At 45.9% G+C, this 18,981-nt stretch overlaps 1 protein-coding gene across 1 annotated transcript in view; it reads right to left on the bottom strand.

The window, feature by feature from the left end:
- Positions 1 to 761: 761 nt before the first annotated feature.
- Positions 762 to 18,981, bottom strand: part of F13A1 (coagulation factor XIII, A1 polypeptide) — a 19,852-nt gene continuing 1,632 nt past the window's right edge. The window contains exons 2-3 of the mRNA XM_015407541.1: positions 2,862 to 3,050; positions 762 to 874 (exon numbers count right to left, since the gene is read on the bottom strand). Coding sequence (XP_015263027.1) covers positions 762 to 874; positions 2,862 to 3,050 — 302 coding nt within the window. The remainder of the gene's footprint in view (positions 875 to 2,861; positions 3,051 to 18,981) is intronic.

Below are 18,981 nucleotides of genomic sequence, written 5' to 3'. Positions count from 1 at the left end.
CCCCCCCCACAAAATTTTAAGTTACTCCACAGAAAAGGGGGGGGGGGGGTGAGAATACTTGAAAACAGCCATATTTTTTCTGCCATATTTAAATGTAAAAGCTAAAGGCACACTAAACTTAATTTATTAATTTAATTTATTAAGCAACAGACTGAATAAATGGCTCCGCGATGATTACACAGCAACAGAAAGGGGTGGGTGGGAATCAATAATCCAAATTTCAAAAATGCAGCCAGTTCCCAGGAGGATAAATTAAATGCCAATTCAAAAGCAAAGAGTTTATAATGGCAAGAAAGAAAGCTTTAGAAAGAAAGCTTGGGGGGGGGGGAATTTAACAGCGGTAACTCATTTAGGATGAACACTCTTTTTGGCCTGGCAGGTGGTGTGTAGCCCTGCAGACTCAGGAGCGGAACCAGAACACAAGTCCAGCCCTGTGGTTCTGTGAATCCAGTGATGATTTGCTTGTGGGAAGAAATTTGCTAGGTTAACCTCTGCACACTGAACTTGGACGTCACCCAGTGTCACAGTTCTTACATAGTCATCAGGCATTGTCATCAAATATGGGGGGGAGCTTGGGGGGGAAATCCAATAGTCATGAAACATTGGTAGGGTTGCCAACCTCCAGGTGATGGCTGGAGATCTCCTGCAATCGCAACTGATCTCCATAAATTAGTTTGCTCTGGAGCCCTCCTTCCTGAGCTAAGGCAAAAATGTGTGAGCCAGAGGCTAAAGAACTGTGAGCCAGCTCACACTAACTCAGCTTAGAGGGAACCCTGCCCAGGAGCCATGCTGGTGGAAGCCTGGTCATCTGGAGCCGTGAAGATGGCGAAGATCCAAGAGGCTGCCTGGAGTCCAGTATACTCTGCTAAGTAATCTGCATGAGACAATGTTATTGTTTGGGAGAGGGGAAATTTAACCTCTCAGTGTAGTGTTTTACATTTTTTGAGGGTTTCTGCAAACCTGGGAGGCCCCCAAGTTTGCAGAACTATCTGTGTTCTTGTTATACTTGCCCTTCAACTGGGGGGGCAGGGGGGTTGCCCGCTTTAGGGGCCCCCAATCTGCCAGCCCAGATCGGGCTGGTGGGGGAACCACGCCCCCAAAGTGCCAGGATCACACCAACGTGCCTGGTGCGATTACGTCACCTGGAGGTGACGTCATCGTGCCAGGCACATCGCCAGGGGGACACTCTAGCATTCGGCCTGAAAACTCTATGGTATCATAGAGTTTCTAGTTGAATACTAGAGCGCCCCCCCCCGGTGACATGCCTGGCGCAATGATGTCACTTCTGGGTGATGTCATCACAGCGTGTGAAGATCCTGGACCAGGAGCTTCTCCCCCCTGCCACCAGAGAAAGGTAGGGACCTGGCAACCCTAGGTATTTCCCAACCCAGAGCTGGCAACCCTAAGCACAGGGGGGAATAGGTCTGCAACAGGTTCTGGCTGGACTAGAAGAAAGCACTTCTGTGCACAATACATCATGAACTAATGGAGTGCGCTGCCACAGGAAGGCCATTAGCTTTGATGGGTTTAGGGTTTCTCAATGGCTGCCAGCCGTGATCGCTAAATGGAACCTCCGTGACCACCGCCAGAGGCCGGGGAAGAGCAACAGGGCACTGGGACTGCTTCTGCTGGGGGTTTCTCAGCTGCAGGAAGAACAAGAAGCTCCCTCGTTTAAATGGAACTCCCACGTGACATCATGCTTAGTCTATGGGCTTCCCCGTTTAAACCAGATCAAAAATAAACCCAGTTGGAAGGGGGAAATGCAGAGCGGCTGCGAGTGGAGCATCAGTTTGTAGGCTCCATGTGCGGTCATGATGACAAGCTTTCAAAATGGCAGTGGCAAGGCAGCTTGCTGGAGTCTACCTCCACCAGCCAGGGTTGCCAAGTGGATTTTCGCCGAGAGCAGGGGGCTCCCGGCCGGCGTCTGTTGCGCGCATGCGCCGCATGCAGAAGTGACGTGATGATGCCAGGCACGCTGGGGGCGGGGCCACAGCCATACGAGGGAAAACCAAAGTTGTGAATTAGGGTTGCCAACTCCAGTTTAGGGAATTCCTGGAGATTGAGGAGTGGAGCCTGATGAGGGTGGGGTTTGGGGAGGGGAGGGACCTCAGTGGGATATAGTGCCAAAGAGCAGCCATTTTCTCCAGGAGAAGTGATCTCTGTAACCTGGAGACCAGTTGCAATCCCGGGAGGTCTCCATCTACCACCTGAAGACTGCCAGCCTACCCTACTATAAGCGCCGCCATGGCCATCTTAGTACATCACACCTACCATCACCCCTTCGTAGCCCTTTAAAGTGCTGCTGGGCTGAGAAAGGGGAGCTGAGGGGAAAGGGGGGCTTTCTGGGCTGCAGGAACTAGCACAGTCACTGTCACACTGAGCTGCACTTTTGCAAATGCACAACGGGGCAAAGGAGAGGAGTAGGAGTATGTACAGACCCTGTTCTCGTCTGTTACCACGCCCCACTGGCTTACGATGCTGGAGCAGGGGCATATTTCCACCACCACCACCACCACCCCGCATGTAGATTCAGCCTCACTTTGCTTACCAATTTCTACTCAGCCAGCTCATTTTTTAGGACAAGCTGCATTCCTTTCCCTTTCATTTTCCAGACTCTTCTCTGTTGCTTTTGCTTATTTCAAGAGAAATGCATGCAATTGGAGCTTTTTTCCTGGTTTGGAGTTTGAAGGAAGTATGTTAGGAACTTCTTGCTGCCTACCCAGGTGTCCTCGTTACCTGTAGGTGCCCAGGCCTGCCTTTCGCTCCTCCTGTTTTCCCACCTCACACATCAAACCACGGCAAACCCACAGGACCAAGAGAGAGAATGACAATCAGGACGAAAGCCATCATTTGGCACTTACCTATTACATACTCGATCCAGAACTGGTGCTCTTTTGGATTGTACGGACGGTTGAAATCAATCCGGATATGGAAAGGCTGCCCCCGGCGTACAATCAGTTTTAAGTTGTAGTATTTCTCGGTGTGGTGTTCCTGTTTATTAAGTTCATATTCCCGGTTGAATAAATAGACTTCCTGGACGTCCAGAAAATCTACAAAGAGATGGAAACAGTTCTATTTTTAGTCACCTTCTCACAATTAATGACTTTGTTTCAATTTATCACTAATTCCCTCTAAAGTCTTTCAGGTTCCACGCAGAGATGAGTCAAAGTGGGAGAAGGGAAGAGGCTTTTTGTTCTTTTTGCTTACTCCCCATCTCTCCTACGGGGGCGGGGGGTGGAACTGTCTAAAAAAGCACAAATGGCTTCCCAGGAGGACTCTGCCCAATGCAAAGATGATGATTTCCTCTCTAGGAAACAATTCTGGATGACAGTCCCTTGCAATGTATATTTTGCACGAAAGCCAGTCGAATCAAACTCTAGGGGGCGGTGCTCATCTTTGTTCCCAAGCTGAAGAGCCAGCGCTGTCTGAAGACGTTTCCGTGGTCATGTGGTCAGCATGACTAAATGCCGAAGCACACAGAATGCTGTTACCTTCCCACCAAAGTGGTACCTATTTATCTACTTGCAATTTCTTGCTTTCGGACTGCTAGGTTGGCAGGAGCTGGGGCCAGAGATGGGAGCTCACTCCGTCATAAGGCACTAGGGTCTCGAACTGCCGAGCTACAGACCTTCCGGTCTGCAGTTTCAGCGTCTTAACCTCTGAGCCACGAGCACAAATGAGGACTTCCAAAGGACTATGGGAAAATATAGCACATGGGGCGAGTCATGCACACTGTCTCTTAGTCTAATCTACCTCAAAAGTTTGTTATTTTGAGGATAAGATAGAGGAAATGAAGTTGTAAGCTGCTTTGGGTCTTCACTGGGGAGGAAAGCAGGATATAACACTACAAAGAAATCCAAATAAATGAAATCAGCCCTAGGGGAACCCATTATTTCATGAATCTGCCCGTCCACATGTAAAAAGGGGGATGTATGCCACTAAACAGCAGCCATGAAATTAAAAGACGCCTGCTCCTTGGGAGGAAGGCGATGGTGAACCTAAACAGCATGATAAAAAGTAGAGACATCACCCTGCCAACAAAAGTCCGCATGGTCAAAGCAATGGTATTCCCAGTAGTCATGTATGGCTGCGAGAGTTGGACTATAAGGAAGGCCGAGCGCCAAAGAATAGATTCTTTTGAACTATGGTGCTGGAGAAGACTCTTGAGAGTCCCTTGGACTGCAAGAAGAACAAATCAGTCAATCCTAAAAGAAACCAACCCTGACTGTTCCCTGGAAGGCCAGATAATGAAACTGAAGCTCAAATACTCTGGCCACCAAATGAGAAGGGAGCACTCCCTGGAGAAGACCCAGATGCTGGGAAAGATTGAAGGTCAAAGAAGACGGGGACGGCAAAGGATGAGATGGTTAGACAGTGTCATCGACGCAACGAACATGAAACTGAGCAAACTTTAGAGGACGGCGGAAGACAGGAAGGCCTGGCGTGATCTGGTCCATGGGGTCGCGAAGAGTCGGACTCGACTGTGCGACTGAACAACAACAAAAATGCCACTAAACATTTTCTACAGGCAACAAGAGTGCATAGGTTTGGTTCATTTTTATAACAACACAGCATGCAGGCTAAGGGAGGTAAAATTAGGGTTGCCAACCTCCAGGTGGTTGCTGGAGATATCCCACTATTACACCTGGAGAAAATGGCTGCTTTGGAGAGTGGGCTCTGTGGCATTATACTTGGGTTACCAGATGTCCTCTTTTTTTGGTGTCCATCTTCTTTTGGGTTCTTTTAAAAAAACTAATAAAAATGTCCCCTTTTGGGGCTGGAAGCGTAGAAGTATTCCCAGTTAGTAGCAATTATCACAGCTTAAATAGTAGGGGTATTTCAAATGAGATTTGTCATAGTGATCACTTGTCTGAAGAAGTCAGTCGGGGAATCTGTCCTCTTTTTTGCTTTTCATTATACCTTGCAGAGTTCCCTCCCCACCGGAAACCCAACCCTCCTCAAGCTTTCCCCCCAAAATCTCCAGATTTTTCCTAACCCAGAGCTGATAACCCTAGGTAGAACCTATGTCCTAGGACACCTAATTTCACTGTGTGAAGCATTCCCCCAAGGAAGCCCGCAGACACCAGAGAGTTAGGTTAGGCAGGGGGTGGAAGAAAATGCAATGATGAAGCTAGCATGGGTTTCATGTGCATTCCCAGGGTTTAGCATTTCCCCCTCCTCCAAGCATTTCTGTTTAAAGTAAGCTCTGAATCCCGTCCACCCAAGCCCAGTGAATAATATGAGACTTACTTAGGTCTGTTTAGGATTGCTTCCTCAACTGCCTATAATACGAGGATTACCCCCCCACACACACACACACATACTTCTGCATTTTGGCAGGGAGACTGAAAGCTGTACTTTAGAATTTCATCCCATGTGGTTTCCTTGGCTCATGTTTCTTCTATTGAAATTTGGGAGTGAGGCTTCCTTGGGGGAGTGGTACGATCCCAGAGCATTTCAACCCGAACGGGGAAAATCGGGGTGGGAACCAATACAAGGGGGGGGGGGAATGGGAGAGGGAGAGCGGCACAGCTGCTTGTGGGAAATCAGTCCAAGAGTCCAGTAGCACCTTAAAGACTAACAAAATTTGTGGCAGGGTGGGAGCTTCCATGAGTGAGCAGTGATTCACAAAAGTTCATACACTGCCACAAATTTTGTTAGTCTTTAAGGTGCTACTACTGTCTTTCTGCCTGAAATCTGTTAACTTACTTTTAAGTCACTCAGTGTTTTATGTTTTTATGCTCTGGCTGGGTTTTTAATGTTGGGTTTTAATTTACAACTTCATAAGCCACCTCAAGCACATTCCCTAGAGAGGTAGCATAGAAATTTCCTAAATAAATAAATAATACACCACCAAATGGCAACCACTAGCAAATGGAATAATGCCCTTGAGGACACGGAGGGCGTTCCAACACAGAAGAAGAAGAGGAGGACGAGGAGATTGGATTTATACCCCGCCCTTCACTACCCGAAGGAGTCTCAGAGCGGCTTACAATCTCCTTTCCCTTCCCCACAACAGACACCCTATGAGGTAGGAGGGCTGAAAGAGCTCTATCAAGGACTGCTCTTGAAAGAACAGCTCTGAGAGAACTTGTAACTGAACCAAGGTCACACCAGCAGCTGCATGTAGAGGAGTGGGGAATCAAACCCAGATTAGAGTCCGTGATCCTAACCACTACACCAAACTAGCTCTCATTTCCCCTTTTCACTGCAGCCCACAATGCCTCCCTCCATGAAATGCTATTGAAGAGGGTCAGGGGACCCCCAGGAAAACACAGAGAGTTAGAGGTCTTCAGCAGTGAGAGGGCATTGATTAAAACCATGACCCTCTTTCATCAGCATAATTTTCCTGCTAGATCCTAACCAATACCTCAGGGGTCCTGACCATGGTGTTCATGGGTGCCATGATGCCAGCCAACACCTTTTCTGGCACCCGACAAGTGTTTTTAGGAAGTTGGTGGAGCCAGGTAGGGCTTTTGCCCAGCAAGGCTTCTGATTGATTCTTGGAGATTTGATTGACTGGCCAGATTTTTTTTAAATGTTGGCTTGCAATACAGCATGAAAGAATCCGAACAGAATGAGCTCAAGGCAGATCGGAAGTGTCTCTGCACCTCCTTATTAAACGCTGGGGAGGGAGGTCCCTTTGCTTAGCTTAACATTCAGAAACAGAACTCAATAGACTGCATTGCCCTGTTTGTCACAATCTTCCAAATCCCTCTCCCAAAGGACATTACATCCATGCCTGCGGTTTGGAAGGGCGTCTCTTTGCTTTTCTCTTTGGAGCCATCTCTAAGGGTGCTTAAAACATGATGTATGTCGGCAGCTGTTGGATGTCTGTTTTTAATAACATGGCATCAACAATCAACAACACATTTGCTGTTCTGTTTTGCTTTATTATCTTGGCTCTTGACCCTATTGCTCACTGAAGTGGCCTTAGGATCAGGTTCTTAATGGAGAATTAGCCATCCTTAAGAGCATAAAAGTTTGACTTTTGAAAAGAAGAGAATTGGCTTTTGCCAACTTTAATTTAGACGAGGATTCTATATATCCATTCAAGTCATATGATCTTTAACACAAAATCTGGCAGTTGATATGAAATCCTTTCATCCTAAACACACACAAACACCCAGCAAACCTTTGTGATGGTGAGGTACATGAACAGTTTTAGAAGTACCCCCAGCGTACCCTCAGGAACCAGGAATTCGGATAAGGTTATGATTGTGAGTGGTAGGAACGTCTCCATTCTACACTATTTGTTTCATTTTGCACAGGGCCAGGCCATTTGTTTTGCATGCGTGTCCCGTCTCTGGCCCCAGCTCCTGCCAACCTAGAAGTTCGAAAGCAAGAAATTGCAAGTAGATAAATAGGTACTGCTTCGGTGGGAAGGTAACAGCGTTCTGTGCACCTGTCTTGAGACAGCACTGGCTCTTCGGCTTGGAAACGGAGATGAGCACCGCCCCCTAAAATCAGATACGACTGGTTTTAGAACAAGGGAAACCTTTACCTTTTTTTTGGTTGAATATAGATAATATTTGTTCTAATGACAGTGTTTTGAGTTTTCAGAGCTTGGGAACTGTCACTTTGGAATTCCCTTGTTGTCATACTCTATTTACATTCTTCCCCCAGCGCTTCTTGATCATGTTCAGTGACTCTTGCTTTTCTAGTCCTTGCCCCTGTTTAAAAACTCAGTGACACAAATTAATCCGTTGCATTTATAACACTTCAGGTCTGATCCTCAGCACCTTCAATTAAGAAATCTCAGGTAGAAAAATCAGGAAAACGGCTTCTCCTGATCCAATATAATTAATGCCAGTGAAGATAAAAAGGACCATTTTTATGTGGGCAACTTCATTCTGTATACAAACGCTCCTTGTTCCTTTACCTGCTAGAGGCAGCTTTCCACACAAAAAAACCCCAGGTATAATGTAAATACATTTAGTGGGTGGAACTACTAAAGTGAAGAAGGGAACCTAGTAAATATACCAGCAGATCGGGCAATTATACTGTCACAGTGCTTATTAGATGCAGCCTTCCTCGGTGCAAGTCATTTGAATTTCCCATCTCTACGCAAACACCTGACTTCTGATCTTGAGGGACTTAAACGAGGCCTCATGAATGATGCAGACACTTTGAAGAGGCATAATGTGTCCTGGAGGCAATCCCACTGCCTCCAAATTAAATTTTAATTCAGCAGCTGAGCACCCTTATTGTAATGTCAAACAAAAGAGCACCGTGGTCACCCTAAGAAAATATACTGGCCCGTATGCCACTGGCCATTACAGAAACACTTTAATAAGGCTTGTCCTTGGATAGACTGAGGGAAAATCACGCCGGCAGCTCTCGGAGGATTAATCATACAATATCAGTGTAATAAAGCCATGTTGCAAGCTGGTTCCAGCTTCATAACACATAATCCCGGTTAGCTATTTCCATGCAGTTAAGACATGATTTGAACTTTGTTCTGCTGCCTGGATCACTGGTATGAAGCAGGTCTTCTGCAAGAGGCCCTTTGGTTTCCTGAAGAACAATAAAGCTCACTCCAAGTTCCCAGATACAGCTTCTTCCTTTAGGAATCTATAGGCATAGCATCATCTGTGGGGAGACGGGGAGGCAAATATGACCCTGGAAAAGGGCCCCATCCAGAAAAACGTGAACAGGAAGGTATGGATGTTCAAACCTCCTTGCATATCCGGCACCCTAGGCATTCTCATTTCACCCTCATTTTCCTCACTTGTAAGCTCCTTTTTGGCGGGGGGGGGTGCGAGATGTCTGTTCCACATGTGTTTTGGTCCCTCTAGTGGTTGATTTGATATTACACTGTTTTATGTCCAGCACAAAAATTTGCAGTTTAAATCTGCAGGGAGAAATGCTAGACATAAACCAATGTAATATTGAATCAACCACTAGAGGGAGCAAAATATGTGCAGAACAGGGGGGAAAACACTGAAGAAAAAGGAACACACAAGTGAAGAAAATGAAAATGCAGGGAAAAAACCCTGTCTCTTCATGCTTGCCATACTCCACCTCATAGTCACCGGTAGGCTTTTTAAAAAATAATAATAATCTGGAGTAGACATATCACTACAGTATCTTAACATCATAACAATACTTCTACCATTGATCCAGTCAAAACGCTCACCAGAGCTGTGTGGAATGGTAGGTATGAGGGGAGAGCATGGAGTATATTCTCATGCACAGGTTCTGTGGTTACTTTGCATTCACAACGGCAACCTCTCTCTCTGTCGTCTCAAGCAGAGCCTTTCCAGGTCAATTAAGCTGACATCGCTTCACTAAATGCAACAACCTTAGCTTCCTATCTCCAGCTGAAGGATCTTTTGCTCACAAAACTCATTATCTGGCCAACTGCTGCCTCTCATCACACAAATTTTCATTACTGCTGCACAGTCTAGCACATCTCCACAGAAGAGATTAGAGAGTGGATAGTAAGTTTGGACTTGAAACAGACTCGAGGATTAGTTCAAATCTGGTAGCCATGCTGGCCCCACTAGGACAACGTTCACAATTCTCAATAAAACAGCATTTTTACAAAAGCCAAACAATAATCAAAAGGGTCTGAGAGTGTTCCGTGCTGCTCAAAATGTTTTGTATGGCATCGAAGCATTGGTGAGTCCTGGTAAAAATATTCTTGTATTGACCCTACAGGAATCGTAATGCTCAAAGGCATTGGCCAAAAATGTCCAAAAGGTCATGGGTCTCTTCACTTCACGCATTACATTCTTTGGTGTAACGGGAAAGGACCACAAAAATAAAGAAGCTTCATTCTGAGTGACTCATTTCCAGATCCCATCTAAACAAGCTTCACTTTGAAATCTGAAGTCGAACCCCTGAGAGGATATGAGTTCCCCAAGATTTCTGAACATTGCAAATAATCCATAAATACTGCTGTCTGGTTTGCATCTAACACTCATCATCACCATGGTATCCAAACACTTCCATCACGAACCCTCAAAACATCTCCCTCCGTGTGAATTAGTTTGGGACTAATACAAGGTGCAGCTCTGCAGGTGTTTTCCAATAAAGAATTAAGAACTAATTAGCCAACTGACCCCCACGGCTCAAAAGCAGGTCACAATGAACAAGCTAGATCTATTATGTGGACACCCTGGAGACACAGAGATCTGTGCCATGCATGGCTTTTGCTGTCAGTCAATGGTCTCACACCACAGCCCTGAATAGTTTGCCATTCATGCAGGTATATCAGCACGAACACACAAGGGAAAGGTCCATGGCCACCATTTGTAACCTGTTAACCCATTATTTATTGTATCACATAACATCCACCCTTATTATGAGGTCCAGAATTCAGAGGTTTTGAACAAGGCAAATATTCGGTGAAACAAATTTGGTGGAAGAAAGTGGGTTTGCATGCGTTTATGTATTTGTGCGTATTTATGGCAAATGAGGCTTGCATTTGGCAAACATAGATCTATAGTTTATGCCAGAATGAAAAGTGCCTCCTAGAGGTAACAGAACTCCCACCACACAACGTTCTGCCTAGCAGATGGGCATACTCGGTCCTAGGAGGGGGAGGAGGAAGAGGAGGAGGAGGAGATTGGATTTATACCCTGCCCTTCACGACCGCAGGGTGTCTGCTGTGGGGAGGGGAAGGGAAAGGAGATTGTAAGCCTGTGTGGTAGCTGTGGCTGAGAGAGCTCGTGAGAGAACCACTCATAAGAGAACAGCTCTGAAATAACTTGTAACTGACCCAAGGTCACACCAGCAGCTACATGTGGAGGAGTGGGTAATCAAACCTGGTTCTCCCAGATTAAAATCCACACTCTTAGCCACTACACCATACTGGCTCCATGCCCTGTGCTTTAACTGTTGGTGGCTCTAGATGGGGCAGGGCAAAGATACCTCAGATCATGAGATGAATGATACATCACGGAGAGGGAAGACTTGATACAAGTATAAAATTTTGACAGCTGTTCTGCGACTTTGGCTTAATCTAAGGACAGAAACCAGACACAATTCCCAGGTACTATAATGATTCAAGTGAACCATATTATCCATTTTCACTACTAACTAATGATTCACAGCAAATTGTTAAAAACTACATAGTTTGCAACCCTGGAAGTCCACCAGCCCATCTGACCTTGAAGTGTAAACTCACTCTTCGGACAGAATAACCCACAGGGTCATTTCGCGGGACAGGAATGCGTTCCTCGCAGCATCCCAAGCGGCCAAGCTCTCTGTGATATCCCCCATCTCCATGGCAGCGAATCCTCTACAATCACACCCCCACCGATGCTTCACGCCAGGACCATCTGCTCACCTCACTCCCTTGTACACATGCCAGCCGCCAATTTACAACAACCCTGACAAGATCGTTGTTAATTTATGTGAGGAAATCCCCAGGGGTTTTCTATCAGGATGATAGTGAGGCTTGGAGTAATTCCCTCCTGCATCCTCTGTACCGGCTTTGGCAACATGCCAGCAGCAAATGCAAAACCCTGAAGTAGCTGAGATTACCTGAACAGACGTTTGTGGAGCAGAAGAAGGAAGGAAAACTATAGGCTGAGGTCAACGTTTCAACCCCTGAGGCAAAATTGGGAACAATTTCAGGTGAGAATCTTGCTTTGTTTTGTTTGTGGATAATTCTGTGCTTTCCATTCTCAGCCTCTTTGAAAATAGCAAAGGGAATGAACTGTTCTCTTTCAAAAACAAACCCGTGAAACACCATGATTAGGATCAACCAAAATGACACAAAACAGCGTGCAAGATTCTTAAGTTCCACAGAACTCTTCATCAGGTTGGTTTTAAAAAAAATAAAATAAAAGGGAGGTATTCTTCTTATTAGCAACACTGTAGATAAATTTAAGGAGCTGCGGTGGCTCAAGTGGTTAAGACGCTGAACTGCAGGCTGTGAAAGGTTGGTAGTTCAGCAGTTCGAGACCCGAGTGTGCCGCATGATGGAGTGAGCTCCCGTCTCTAGTTCCAGCTCCTGCCAACCTAGCAGTTCGAAAGCAAGAAATTGCAAGGAGATAAATAGGTACCACTTCGGTGAGAAGGTAACAGCGTTCCGTGCGCCTGTGTGTTTAGTCATGCCGGCCACATGACCACGGAAATGTCTTCGGACAGCGCTGGCTCTTCAGCTTTGAAACGAAGATGAGCACTGCAACCCTAGAGTCGGACTCGACTGGCTTTTGAGCAAGGGAACCTTTACTTTTACCTTTAGATAAATTTAAGGTGATGCCTGCCAGTTTGGTTTAGTGGGTAGGAGCGCGGACTCTGATCTGGGAGAACCGGGTTTAATTCCCCACTCTTCCACATGCAGCTGCTGGTGTGATCTTGGGTCAGTCACAAGTTATTTCAGAGCTGTTCTCTCACAAGCAGTTCTCAAAAGAGCTCTCTCAGCCCCACCTACCTCACAGGGTGTCTGTTGTGGGGAGTGGAAGGGAAAGGAGATTGTAAGCCATTCTGAAATTCCTTCGGGTAGTGAAGGACAGGGTACAAATCCAGTCTCCTCTTCTTCTTCATACAAAGTAAAATGAAGCAAAACTAGGGCCCCAGTCACACGGGCTGGATAACGCGGGGGGGAGGCATGGCTAATTGCTCCGGTGCAATTAGAGCTGCCAGAAAGCGATCCGACGCGTTGGCGGCAAACCACGGGTCCTGTCCTCCCCACCTGTGCATTAACAAGGGGCCAGCACGGTCACACCGCAGGAGTCCGGAGGCACCCCATGGCAAACCGTTTGCCACTACATACGAGGTACTGGTTTTTTATTGCGCTTTTTCGGCGGTATACCACGGGTGCGCTCCACTTGCCAGATGATGCGGTGTGATTGCGCCCCAATAATCCGCCCACCACCCGTGGCTCTCCCGCGGCAAATTTGCCATGTGAGCGGGACCTAGGTTGTTTTACTTTGTATTTGTATTCAAGACATTAATCCTGAACTCTTCAACCATGAAGAACGTCTGTCAGAAGGCCCAAGCTCATATGTAGTCCCATAAACTCACTGCCTGACTCACTGCCTGACTCAGGTCACCGTTTGACTCAGTTTTTCAACCTATAGTTTTGACCTACCTTACTGGCTGTTGGGAGGACTAATTAAATGAGGGCTCCTGATTCTTAGTAACAGTGTAACCAATGAACTGAAACAGGTAAAGCAATGATGGGTCTTCATGGAAATCTATAGAATTCCATCAAGTGGGTAAAGGATATTATGAAGTGCTAGAAGCAGGGGAAAGGAAATTCCTCATCAGCACATGCTTTCTTCTTCTGGGTCCATCTCCACTACCACCCTTCATTAGGTTAGGGTTGCCACCTCTGGCATGGGGAATTCCTGGAGATATGCGGGCAGTATCTGGGCAGGGTTGAATCTAGGAATGAGGCCAAGCAGGGATGTGATGTCACCCTAGGAATACCATTTTCCCTAGATTCTTTGGTATGCCATGGGATCTGCCCTCCAAATTCCCATGTCATCCATGGGAACTCCATCTCTGTAGTCTGGTGATCAACTGTGATTCCAGGAGAACTCCAGGCCCCAACTTGAGGTTGGTAACCCAGTTTCACTGCCATCTCCTCCTCCTAGGGCTGAGGGAAGGGTAGGAAGGCCATGTGGTTCGGGACTCAGGTTCACGGGGGGGGGGAGGGGGTCAAAAATGGGCTAGGAAAGAATTTGGTTTAAAAAATTCAAATCGTCTCTCTTCATTGGGTGACCCTGGGCCAGTCGCACACTCTCGGCCTAACCAACCTCAAACGACGGCTTCAGGAGAAAATGAAGGAGAACAAAGTAAGCTGCTTTGGGTCCAATTGGAGAGAAAGGTGGGATATAAATGAAGTAAGTAATTAAATAAATATACAAAGCAGGCTTTTGTTTGGTACAGCCCTGAGTTATAAAAATGGGAGAATCCTGCAGGACAGCGAAACCTCATGGGAGTCCAGGAGCCCCCCCAGACTATCCAGTGCTGCCTGCAGGGGTTGTAACCAGGGGGAGGGCTGCAGTTCAGCAGTTCAGTCCTTCCTGTAATTTCAAACTCTGAAGGGCATGGGTGGAGTATTTTATTTATTTTAGATTAGATTAGATTTCTTGACTGTCCTTCCCCGCTTGTGCAGGGCTCAGAGAGGTTTACAACAATTTAATTCAGCACATTATAAAATCAGTTAAAACGGCAAAAACTCAGTATTCATCCCATGATGTTATTTTAAGCGCCATCTGGACAAACCCTTGTCAGGGATGCTCTAGGCTAGTCCTGCATTGAGCAGGGAGTGGGACTAGACGGCCTTTCTGGCCCCTTCCAACTCTGGGAAAACATTCAAAGCAGTTAAACATTTCAAAACATTTTAAAAACAAGATGGCAGTGCTAGCTGATCTCCAAAGGCCAGGTCTACCAATCTATCAGCTGGTAGTCAGCTCAGCTGTTTGGTGGAGCTTGATCTTTTTAAATATTAAAGGGGTATCATTTTCTAAGAGAGTAGACCTGGCCCCCAGAACTCTGGAGGTTAGGTCCGCTCCTATAGAGAAGAATAAATCTTTAACATTTCAAGAGACCAGGTTACAGTTGCCAGCTGCCCAGTTTTCACCCAGAAAGTCCAGTATTCGTGCTTTCTGTCCAGGAAAGCGATTTTCTGACTGAGCAGCTCAGAGATGCAACTGAGCTAAATAGGACAGCCAGATAGACAATCCTCCTTGCTCAATCAGAGCTCTAGCTTTCTCCAGACATCCAGTCTTCAGCATCAGGAACAGGAGTCATTTCCTGCAGGAGCGCACAGGAGCGGAGCTCCAACAGTAAAGAGCCAGGGGGCAGGCACATGCTCCCAGCAGCCCGCCCCCTGCTCCCAGTAGCCCCGGACCACGAGGAGCACAAGGATCTGCGCATCCCCCCCCCCCATAGCTAGCAATCCAAAACAGTCCAGTGGAGCCTAAGCAGTGGATGTTGCCTTCTGACACACTTCTGGTGATACCAGGGGGTGTGGCATATGCAAATAAGTTATGCTAATGAGTTCCTGCACCTCTTTTTCTATGAAATGACCCCTGATCAGGAGCCAGATGGAGCAAGCAAGTCTGGCTCTTCTCAGCATTCCGTTCCCCGCCCTCCCTGCTCTCAACCTAGCAAAGAGTTTGAAGAGATCCCATTTGTGAAACGTAGGAATTTTTCTGCAGGAGGTAACCCCAGTTTTACTGCCATGGTTCAGCTGCAAACATTACTGAGGTCTTTTTGAGGGAAGCGCTTAGCTCTCTGGGTGCAGAAGGGTCACTCAGCTGGGTCAAAGGAGGAACAGAATTGGGGGGTTATTATAGAACACAAAAACTTGACTACTTGGAGAATCGATGCAGTCATGAGTGGATGAGTCTTGGGAACTGTAAATCCCTTTCAGAAATGTATGTCACTTCTTGCCCACTAAGAGCACTCTCTACTGAATTAAAACCCAGTCCCCTCATTCGTTTGCTTCTGCTACTTCATTGCTATTTGATCTTTAAAGCTTAAATTATCAGCAAGAAAACGTCCACGCTCTCCTTTTAGGACACATGTCTGGATGAAGCCCCTTGCCCTCAAGTCTCTGTAACAATTTTTTCCTGACTTTGAGTAAAATAGCCTCCCGCCTTCTATTTAAGGCTGCAATTCTATGCACAGTTACATGACAGTAGACCCCAGGAACTCAGTGGGACTTACCTGGAGTAAACATACATAGGTTCAGAGTGCCTGAATTCAGCAATATCACAAGTTTTGTTATGTCTATCAGCATGGCTGCAGTTTACCCATAAGCCAACAGCATGTCTACTGCACTTCTTAAATGTATATACTTTTTTCCAGTTTTTACAATTTTATATATTTTGCACATTTTGCATATTTAGATATGTTTCGTATATTGAAGATATGTTTTGTATATTTTGGTTATGTATGTTTGTATATTTATATATGTTTCTTTGTCAACTGACAAGCTATAAAACTCTCTAGTTGCCTGTCTTCTAATTTCCATAAGCCTCTTGGCACCCCTATACTCACTTGGGAGCAAGTCCCAAGTCCTGAAATCTCATATCTGACTGTATAACAGGTCTCTTGTTTCAAAGCAGCCAAATTTATGGGCACCAGATATGTGCCAACTAAGTCGGATTCAGGAGACACCGCCCCATCTTTTGTCAAAGAAATTAAAAATAACTGCTTTAATGCTTAGCTCCATTAGCAGAATATGTCACTCATCTGTGTGAATACGTGAAACCATGTCCGTGAAAAGTGCCAGACCACTGACTTCCATACACCACTCCCCATGACTTCCCCCCTCCATAATCCAACACCTATGGAAACTGACTTTCTTAAGAACACCAAAAAAGTCAACCTTTACCTAAAGAAAATGTACAGAAACACCATAGGAAGACTTCCAAACCTAAGCACCACTAGCAGATCCAACACTGCAACCAGCATTGGCATCCGTAGTAGAACAACAAGTGCACCTAGCAAGAAAGAGTGGGGTGCAGTAAAAAGGGTGGCTAGATATCTAAAAGGAATTTTAGATCTGAAAGTAGGATTGCCATCCCCCGGTAATTCAAAGTTAGTTGGTTACACAGATGCAGACGGGGCAGGAGAGAGAAAATCCACAAGAAGAAGAAGAAGAGATTGGATTTATACCCCACCCTTCACGCGGAGTCTCAGAGCGGCTTACAAACTCCTTTCCCTCCCCCACCCCACAACAGACACCCTGTGAGGTGGGTGGGGCTGAGAGAACTCTTGACAGAAACTGCTCTTTTTCAAGGACAGCTGTGTCAGAGCTTGTGACTGACCCAAGGTCACATCAGCAGGTGCAAGTGGAGGAGTGGGGAATCAAACCCGGTTCTCCGAGATTAGAGTCTGCACACTTAACCACTACACCAAACTGGCTCTCCAGTTTGACACTTGTTCCTGGGCCAGTAGAAAGCAATCTACAGTAAGTTTGTCTTCCACTGAATATATAGTATCTGCTGAAGCACGCAGAGAACTGTCGTGGCTAGACCAGTTACTAAAGGGCTTTGGAGTTGATGGGCAAAAGCCAAATCAGCTTAAAGAACTGCATTAAGATTTCTCAGTCAGAAAAAAAAATGGGTGCACACAGCATATTGGTGTGAAATTTCACTTAGTGTGTGACCTAACTGAGAAAGGCACAACAGAGATGGAGTACTGTTCAACCAAAGAGATGGTGGCCGATATCCTGATCAAACCTCTGTCAAGAGACAGATTTGAAAAACTACGAGATAAGATGAAACTTGAGAACTCCTGCATGCAACATTAAGAAGTGGTGTTGTACGTTGTAACTCTGCATGCTAGAGGATCTGGGAGGGAAAGGGTTAAGAGAATTATCTCACTGAGGCACACTTGGCAGTTGGCCCCACCCTCTCATCGGTTAGATGCTGAGCCTCTTTGGCCCTTGCTTGGCTTCTGTTGTCGTCTTATATAGGACCAGTGTTCCCTCTAAGCTGAGTGAGTGTGAGCTAGCTCACTTTTTTTTAGCCTCTGGCTCACACATTTTTGTCTTCGCTCAGGAAGGAGGGCTCCAGAGCAGACTAATTGATGCAGTAGCCCAATCACTCGCTTACAACTTTAATGCCAGTAGCTCACATATTAGAATTTTTGTTCACAGGACTCCACAGCTTAGAGGGAGCATTGTATAGGACCCCTCTTCTTCTGTCCCTTACATGGGCTTGGAGCTGTAGCAAGTTAATCTTTTTGAAGTTAATCTGTTCACAATAAGCTAAATGTACCATGAATATGTCATGTAAGATATGTTTCTATTTTTGTAAGTAAAATTTCTTTCTGTTGTTACCATTGGAGTCAGATCAACTTTGTAATTTGTTCAAACAGCATTTTCCCTTAACCGGGAAGCATGGAGGATCGGGGGTACTGCTTAAAGTTGATTTATTTTTTTTACTGCCCCATCCTTTGTCAACAAAGTTAAAAAATAACCGCTTTAACGCTTAGCTCCGTTAGCAGAATATGTCATCAATCTGTGTCATATAAAAATTCCTGGGTTTGATTTGCTTAACTATTGGTAAATATTATTTTAAACTCCTGTCCCTATTCTGTGTCTTCTGTGCTGTGCTAATGGTAGAATAACACTAGGCAACAATCAAATGCCAATAGCACTCTCCTTCCTCTTTGGTAGGGTGGCTAAAAAGCTGGAGGTAAAATGTCCTGTGCCTTTAAAAGACGCTTAATGCATGGAAATTGGCATTGGAAGCTTTTCATGGTGGAAGGGGTGGTGGTAAATACCATCCCATTAAGGCTCAGCTAAACTAGCAGAGCTGCAGTGGCTCAAGTGATTAAGACGCTGAAATGCAGGCTGTGGAAGGTCAGTAGTTCAGCAGTTTGAGACCCGGGTGCCGCATGACGGAGTGAGCTCCCGTCTCTAGTTCCAGCTCCTGCCAACCTAGCAGTTCGAAAGCAAGAAATTGCAAGTAGATAAATAGGTAACACTTCAGTGGGAAGGTAACAGCGTTCCGTGCACCTTGGTGTTTAGTCATGCCGGCCACATGACCACGGAAACGTCTTCGGGCAGCACTGGCTCTTCGGCTTTGAAACGGAGATGAGCACTGCAACCCTAGAGTCGGATTCGACTGGCTTTCGAGCAAGGGAACCTTTACCTTTACCTTAAACTAGCAGAACATTTTTTTTCTCCAGGTTGTTGGCAACTCTCGTGGTTAGGTGTTTCTGAACTCAACATTTAGGGACTAAAAAGTGATTAAAGTGACACAATCTCATGTAAACTATTAGATGTAATATAGATAGTCATCAAAAAACGTCCTCTGTGTGTTTCTGTATGTGTCCAAAGTGCCGTCAAGTCACAGTTCACTTATGGCGACCCCAGCAAGGGGCTTTCAAGGCCAGTGAGAAGCAGAGGTGATTTGCCGTTGCCTTCCTTTGCAGAGTCTTCCTTGGTGGTCTCCCTTCCAAGTACACTAACCAGGGCTGTAACTTCTGAGATCTGACAAAATTGGGCTGTACATATGCCTCCTTCTCCCAAACTTCCTATATCACATATACTGG

Source organism: Gekko japonicus, unplaced genomic scaffold (assembly GCF_001447785.1).
Source record: "Gekko japonicus isolate JY-2015 unplaced genomic scaffold, Gekko_japonicus_V1.1 scaffold1092, whole genome shotgun sequence".
NCBI lineage: Eukaryota > Metazoa > Chordata > Lepidosauria > Squamata > Gekkonidae > Gekko > Gekko japonicus.
The sequence above is the reverse complement of the archived record's forward strand: the minus strand, read 5'-3'. Positions and strand labels throughout refer to the sequence as shown.